The sequence below is a fragment of the Crotalus tigris genome, unplaced genomic scaffold (genome assembly GCF_016545835.1).
Source record: "Crotalus tigris isolate CLP2741 ecotype Arizona unplaced genomic scaffold, ASM1654583v1 scf7180000019422.807890, whole genome shotgun sequence".
Classification (NCBI taxonomy): Eukaryota; Metazoa; Chordata; class Lepidosauria; order Squamata; family Viperidae; genus Crotalus; species Crotalus tigris.
Genome location: NW_024097531.1, coordinates 535,001 through 542,905, shown reverse-complemented (window position 1 = coordinate 542,905; position 7,905 = coordinate 535,001). Strand labels below are relative to the sequence as shown.

At 36.9% G+C, this 7,905-nt stretch overlaps 1 protein-coding gene across 1 annotated transcript in view; it reads right to left on the bottom strand.

Moving 5' to 3' along the window:
* Window positions 1-1,398: 1,398 nt before the first annotated feature.
* Window positions 1,399-7,905, bottom strand: part of DMRT3 (doublesex and mab-3 related transcription factor 3) — a 14,601-nt gene continuing 8,094 nt past the window's right edge. The window contains exon 2 of the mRNA XM_039362312.1: window positions 1,399-3,063. Coding sequence (XP_039218246.1) covers window positions 2,099-3,063 — 965 coding nt within the window. The 3' untranslated portion in view covers window positions 1,399-2,098. The remainder of the gene's footprint in view (window positions 3,064-7,905) is intronic.

Here is a 7,905-nt window from a genome sequence, read left to right as displayed (position 1 = left end):
TAGGTTCAGGACATTTTGTCTCACCATTAGAAGTCTTGACAAAATTCCAGTATTATATGTTTGTGGATCTTATGCAGTGTTTTACTGAATTCTCAACCACACAGCTTTCTTAAGGAAAGCACCAGCCACAAGCAGCAAAAATCAATCAGAAAAGAGAGGGACATTTCTTTGACCTTGAAGAATTTCAGCTCTAGGTAGCCTGCAGCTTCATGCTACCTTTGTCATGTGCATCAGGAAAGGGTAAGAAATTTTCAACTTCTTACAAACTGAGAGATGAACAATGACCCACCTGCACCCAACACTGAACTAAACCAGCTTGATGTTCTGCTAAGATCATAGTAACATGCTATCCATCTTGTATATCAGGCTCTGTGTTCATCTAATGGTTCTAACCCAACAAATGGGTTATTGTCATCAGTTGGAGCTAACCATGGGGGGCTATTACTGTTGGGATTCAGTTTGCATACATCTGCTTTCTTAGAGGCCACTAAGAACTGTAAATGTAAAGGTAGCACTTTTCTCTCGGTTCCAGCTGTAAAAATAATTTTTGTCTTTATGTAACATATTTCCAGTTGGTTAGACTCATATTCTAGGGGTTTTAACACTCATTCCCTTTCTCAGTTCAATCCTCTTTCTCTTTTGACCCTATGAAGTTTAGGTACTCACCATAATGGAAGAGAGGAGACTGCAGGCTTTTTAGTTGTAGATGGACTTAAATAATTTCTGTCACGGACTTAAAACTACTAAAATTACTTTTCTTTTGCACATCACTAGCCTTTATAGCTCCTGAAATAAGTTGTATTCATAATTTCAATGTTTCTTTTTTTTCCCCTGAATTCTTTCTTCTCTATAAAGCTATCTGCTTCTCAACAGCTAAGAGGTAAGGTAGGGTGCCCCTTGGCTGAAAAATAAAAAAGGTGAGAGGCACATTATAAACGTGTGCATTGTTTCATCACATTGCAGCAACTTCCTGAGTTTACCTCCTCCCAAACTTACCATTTGGCCGTATGTTTTTTTACATCTTCATAGGAGACTCTTACATAGGAACCGGGATAGTTTCAGACAATTTTTTTCCCAAGAAAATGAGATAATTCAAGCAATTACCCAAAGATTCAATGAATTTAGAGAAGTAAAAAAGGTAACAGTTCTTGGAAAGCCCAAAAACAATAACTCTACCATCGACATATGTGACTGCATTTGTATAAATGTATTTCTTATTTTAATGTAAATATACTTCCTCTGCCTATAATACTAGATTATATGTCTCAAAAGTTACTTACCCTCATCAGTTATATTTACACCTCATGTTCAGGGCAAGAGAATCTAAAATTCCATTCAGAACAACGTATCTATAAAGCCAAGCTGACTTTCTCCAAATATAAATGAAATGTAAAAATCAAGATCAGCATAAGTTTATTTTTCCCCAGAGTCCTTAGCATGCTACAATAACCTGACAATTTTAATTATGTGTTCATTTTTTTTTCCACAAGACAGTTTCATGCAACTTACAGCTGTTATTTACTTTACATTGACGCTATAATATTGTTTCATCAAGCCATGTGAAAAGCATAGGATTTATGGTGCCTCCAAAAAAATATCTCAACTGGAACCACAGGTGGGCAGTTCATTCTTAGTCTTTTTATGACTCACGGGTATAACACCAGGACAGTGATGGTCATAAAGTCAGCAAGGTCACTGCTTAGTCCTCTTGCTATTTAATTATTTGCTTTTTAGTTGCTTATTTATCCTAAGGAGTCCTTTTGTTGAACACTGCATTCAAGACAATAGCAACATTCCCAATGGTGTAAAAGATAAGACATATTTGCTCTTCTTTAAATGTTTTACAATCCCCCCCCAGTTTCTTACATGTGTGTTTAATTATTTTTCAGTAATACACATTCAGCACTAAAGGCATGAAATAGTAACTATTTGGCATTTTTCAGTTGAAGTGCAAGAAATAAAATAAATTATGTCTTTATTGCTAACAGAGAGTAACAAGCAGAGTCCCTTTTTTCCTGTAGATATATGACCCACCATTTCTTTTGTTGGAAGTCCAGCATTTCTGCCACATTGAAAAATGTCACAGTAAATAATCATTTTACGAAGATGTGTTTAATATTCTAGAATCTGAGGAATCAGATCTTTCATCATAGTCATCTTCTGTATAAATGGGTTGCTTTGCCACAATTGGACATCCATCCTCTTGAAGTGAGATTCTAGGATCCTCTGATGGGCGTGTGGGAAGAACAGGAGAACTTCGGAAGACCGTGGCAGAATTAGCAGAGAAGGGGCTGACATACTGAGACCTCAGCTGATACTGCTGCTGAAGGGTCATGGTGTTCCACAAAGTAACATCGTTGGGTAGAAATGGACTGGACTGGTTCCTTGCCAAAGTATTCCTCAACATTAATGGATACCGGGGAGGTTGTGGGAAGGGATGCTGTAATGGAACAGCTAATGGATTTGGTACAACATTACTAGTATCAGCAGAAAACCTCAATGTGTCTGGGACTCGAAAAGCAGACCCTACTGACCATTTTGAAGAGGAAATAGGATAGGAGCTCAATGTGTGTTCAAAGAGATGCCCATTTGAAGGCAAAACCAGGCCTTCTGATTCTGCAGAAGTTCTGTCTCCTCCCCCTATGGAGGATCTGCTTGACAGGAGGACCTCAACAGCACTCACCAGGTCACCCCCACAGCCTTTCAAGATTAACTCAAGCACGGTTGGCTTTTGGTTAGGGAATATTTTCTTTAACACTTCAAGGGGTGGCCGGTTGGCTTTTAAGCCAAATGGCAGAGAAACTGTCCCTGATGGACCTTCAATCAAGAAATGGTTCTGCTCCGGTTGATACTTAGGGCTTTCGGGTCTGCTGTCAGTGCTCCCACTGTTTTTCTGGACTGCATAACCACCCTCATCAACGGAAACTATTTCAGGGCTCTCGGGAGTGAAGCTGCTCTTGGTCTTGGTCACCTCTGGGGAACTCCTTTGGTCTGTATCTTTGTCACTGTAGGCCTCAGTACTGTCTCCTCCACTGACGTCACCCAGTTGCTCTTCTGTCATGTCTACAAAACAGAGGGCAGCTTTGTTATGCCACTGAGAACAAAGACGTTATCATTTCTGTGTACATTTTTTTAAGTGTAACAAGCACTGAATTCTTCAGATTATAAATTGTTCTAGATTACAAGTATTAAAAAGGTGTTGATTTATAACAGAAACAGGGTATTGGCCCACTTAATCCATTTATAATTACTTTGGTTATTGATAAGACCCTTTTATTTATTTTCTGTTGTGCTTTGATTGTCCCATAGACCACCATTACAATAAGTTGGAAATGAACATAAGGAAATCATGTCTCCATTTGCTACTTCCCATAACTCTTGTTGTAGACCACTTACCTACTATACCACTACAATACTGTATGTTCATACAATTATATAACTAAAAATAAACCAACTGTATCATTGAAGCATTTTAGATTGATTTATGAAAAAACTTTGAGGCAGACTAGAATCTGTGATTCATTAACACCAAATGATTTACAAAGAAATTACAGTTTTTCTTTTAGTCAAAGTCAACTGAGAAAAAAGTATTATTTATTTGTGGTCCATGGCATTGCTGTGATAAACTACTCTATCAATCAACCATCACTAAATCCTGAAGAGAATCTTAAAACTTCGGCCACTATTGTCAAAACATAGATCAAAGACCGCCTTGAAACATCCTGTCTGGAAAACGTGTGCTCTCATCTTTATTAATTTCCAAAATAATTGTTTTGCATATCTGAAACCTCATCATGGTTCACCAAAGGAGAAGGAAGAAGGAGAAAAAGACAGCTAAAGTAAGATTTTTCCTTCCAGAATGCTTGTCTGATGGGAACTCTTAAATATTCAAAAGTTTCTGTATTGTTTAATAAGCCCCCAATTGGTATTAGTAAGGGCTAGAGTTCTGTTGATTTGGGATTGCCTTTTCTGTGCATTTGATTTTCATATCTGCTATGATTAATTTTGAAATAGTGCTTTTTAAAAATAATCTCCTTGACAATTTTGCAATTTCCTTTAGCCTCACTTACATGACTTGGTGTACTTGGTACTTAGCAAATAAATAAAATAAAATAATAACAACACAAAGCAAAACAAAAACCAACCAATAAATTAAGATTACACACTAATCCTGAAATTTGCCTTTATTTGATTTCTCTGTGCAGTTCACCTAGGTCCTAGCCACACCTCTTTATGACACAACCACAGACAACATGAATGGGTTTTGTTGAATGAAATGTCCTGTAGCATGTTTTCCTAGATACTCCTTCATTTAAGCCTATATTCTTGGGTTTACATCTTGCTACAATAGCACAAAAGAAATACCAGCTACCTGAAATGCACTTGTTTTTACACACTAGACTGGGGTAGGCAACCCTTTTTGATCTGAAGGATGTATTCAATCTCATGTAGTTTGCTGAGGTTCCACTCACTTGTGGCAGGCAAAAAAACTGTCAGAACCCAGAAACTAATAGGCAAGAGAAAAAAAAACCCGCCAGGATACATATCTATTACATGAATAACTATAAATTATACACTTTATATCATAATCTTAACTACATGCAAATCCTAAAATCTTTAATATATCAACTCCTCTTTCCCTCACCTTTAATCACTTCAGTTAACTTATTCTAAATATTCCTTAGACTGCTTCCAAGTAGTTTGCCATTTAAATTTAAATTTTATGTTAAAAATGATTTGGGAATTCAAAACATCTATCAGTATTACAAATAGATGTCTGTTTCATTTATTTATTTAAAGAAAGTGGGAGGAGAAAGATAAGAAAGATAAGTAGAGAAGGTTGTAACCAAAATAGTTTTGGAAAAGGAGGCATGCTTGTTCATTAGCACATTTGTAACAAAGATAAAATAAATATTTTATCTGAATCTCCAATTTTTCACAGCAGAGTATGTGAATGTTCATATTGCAATAGAAACAAACCTAAATGGAATTCAAGAAGCATTACATTTTTAAAATGCCAAATCTTTCAGGTGAAGATTTTGTGTGTAAGAATTCAATTAACATTGCTTTAAATATATTCACATTTTTCACATACATAATTTTGCTAACTGAACAACAGTTATACCTGAAGAACTCCAGATCTGTTTATCAAATTATATCCTATGTTGTTAAGCCTATGTTAAAATTGCAAGTCATCCTAAGCGTTGGTCTAAATCTCAGATATTATCTCTTTTTTTTTCCTTCAAGAATCCATCTCACCTGCTGGATTCACACATGCCTTTAATTCACACATGTAACTGCTTTAATTTTACATTTGCTAAAACTGACAGAGTGGATCCATATCAAGTTTCTTCTTGAAATCTCCAGAAGTAGCTTGAAGCTAAGTCCATGTCCCCAGCAATCCCCCACTGAGAACTAGATCATCTCTTTTCACTCAAAAAACTACCTGAAAAGATGTATACAATAAGTCACTCAAACATGGGCATTTGAACAAAGCTAAATATTTGTATCTGTTATGGTCCATTTACTCTTTTTTGATATTTAAATTAATGAGGGCTTTATTTGCTGTTTTAGAGCACTTATCAATACTAATTTTCCTTCTGAGAATGATTACTTTTGTAGAATTTATACATAGATGGTGTAAACCAGGATTATCCAACCTTGGCAACTTTAACATCTGTGGACTTTAATTCCTAGAATTCTATGGATTCTATGAGTTCCCTAGCCAGCCAAATCCCCAGGTCTTTAAGTTGCCCAGGTAGGACAACCCTGGTGTAAACATATCTGTTGTTTATTTGTTTTTGGCTTTATGTGTCCTGTGAACCCTGCCATTGTGATTTATAACCCGTGTTTCCAGCTTAACTTGTTCTGGAAATCCAGCCTATTGTAGTTTATTTAACAATCCATACTTAGGCCTGTCATGGTTTAGCATGATGTCTGAACTCGGTCAATAATTCTTTCAAAACAAGTAAAAGAACTTGGAGAAGCTGGATCTCCCGTTGGAGCCTTAGCCAAAAGGACCGTCCATCATCCAGCCAGCAGCAGCAGCAGCAGCAGAGCCCCCTGGAGCATGCAAGGATCTTTGATGGATGGAGATATCTGGCTGTGGAATTCTGGGAGTTGAAGTCCACATGCCTTAAAATTGTCAAGTTTGGGAAACACTGTCCTAAATGTTAAGCAGAAAGTGCTGACGAGCTGGCAGGGAAGAATTTCTCATCGATGCACTTTGATTATATTTGGTAAAGAAAATGCCTGTTGCCTAGTAACCTTTCACTTGAGCCTGACCTACTCCAAAAGTTATTGCTACCAGATTCGATTTACACTGTCCTCTGGTGATTACTGTAATCTTTTAAACTGGGAGGTTCATATATCAGTGGGGCAAAAATTGTGTGCTTCTCCCCCCCAGATTTATAAGCTTTGAAGAAGAGTCTCAGGCGAGGGAGCCTGTTTCCTCAAGCAATGGAGAAATCAATACAGCCTTCAAATCTCTCGTGACCAGGAATGTTGCCCACACACAACATGTTAAGACCACAACCTCACACGATGTTTAAGTATCCACTAACAGAAACCATGGGAACTATCCAATGAATCAAGCAACTCGGCACTAGAGACAATCTTGCAAAGACAACAACGTAAGTTGAGGATGAGTACAGACAGAGATAACTTGGCAGGAAACTGAAAACTAACACGTCATACATATGCACCCATCAAAGCTATGAGCATTTAAATCTCATTGATTTCAACATGTGCTTACATTTCTCCCAGGGCAACAGGCTGGCCTCCAGCTGGCTATTAGCCTAACTATTACAGTACAGTACATTACTTCCCTTAGAATTGAGAAAGGAGAACTCTTAACAATTCCTAGGATTAGGGAATGAATTTTAACTACTGCAATTATAATAAATGTTCCATAGAACCAAGTATCATGGTACAGCTAGTAAAGCACTGATTGAAGCAAATATTTTTCGTGTCATCTCACTAATTACTTTCTACTAATTCTAAGTCTCTAGGATTCTGTTCTTAAGATTCTCTGTTCTCAAGGATTGTGTCAAGGAATCTTCACCCATTCAATTAAATCAATTAAATCAATGGAATAAAAATAATCCTAGGGAATTGTGTGACATACTTTTCTTTTCGAGTAAGTTTTGATTTAAACTGAAGTATTTTGTGTATGGCACTTATCATGGACGATGATAGGGTTTGAACAGTTTGAACAGTTCTGATATGGTCACTGATATCTCTATCAGATAAGAGCGGGAATAAACCATGTTATTAAATTGCCAATTTGTTATCCTCTTCCTGTTTAGGCAAAGTTACTGGGAAAGGCAGAGGCCTATTTGAAAAGAATATCTTATGCAGCTAAGAATTACAGTATTACATGGTTCTGAAGCAACAATATAGCAATACACCACCACCTGGAGAGTTTCCTAACATATTATTTCCCTTGATTTTAGCTAGGGAAAAGCAGGAGAGAAATGCTAGCTACATTTTCTTTCTGGAAAAGGATGTCACTTTTAAGACCACAAAACTACTCTAATAGCTCCCTTCCTAATCTCTAGCAGTAGGACAGGATCTTCTTCACTGTCCCAGTTACAACCTCTCCCTTAATGGTGAGGGAAATCACTAGACACACAAGGCTGCACAAACACTGTTTGCCATTAATTAAAACTCCACCTTCCATTAATTTTACACACAAAAAATCCCTCAGCAAATGCAAAAAGAAATACAGATAGTATTACCCAGATAGTAAAAATAAAAAGTATGGCAAAAACCTTAATGAAGAATAGGGAGCTAAGGACAGGAAGCTGTTTCTAGTAGGAAAAGATGGCATTTTAGAACATGCTTCAATATGAATTTGAAGATGCAGCGCCCAGAATGTTATACACACTATATTGCCCCAAAGAA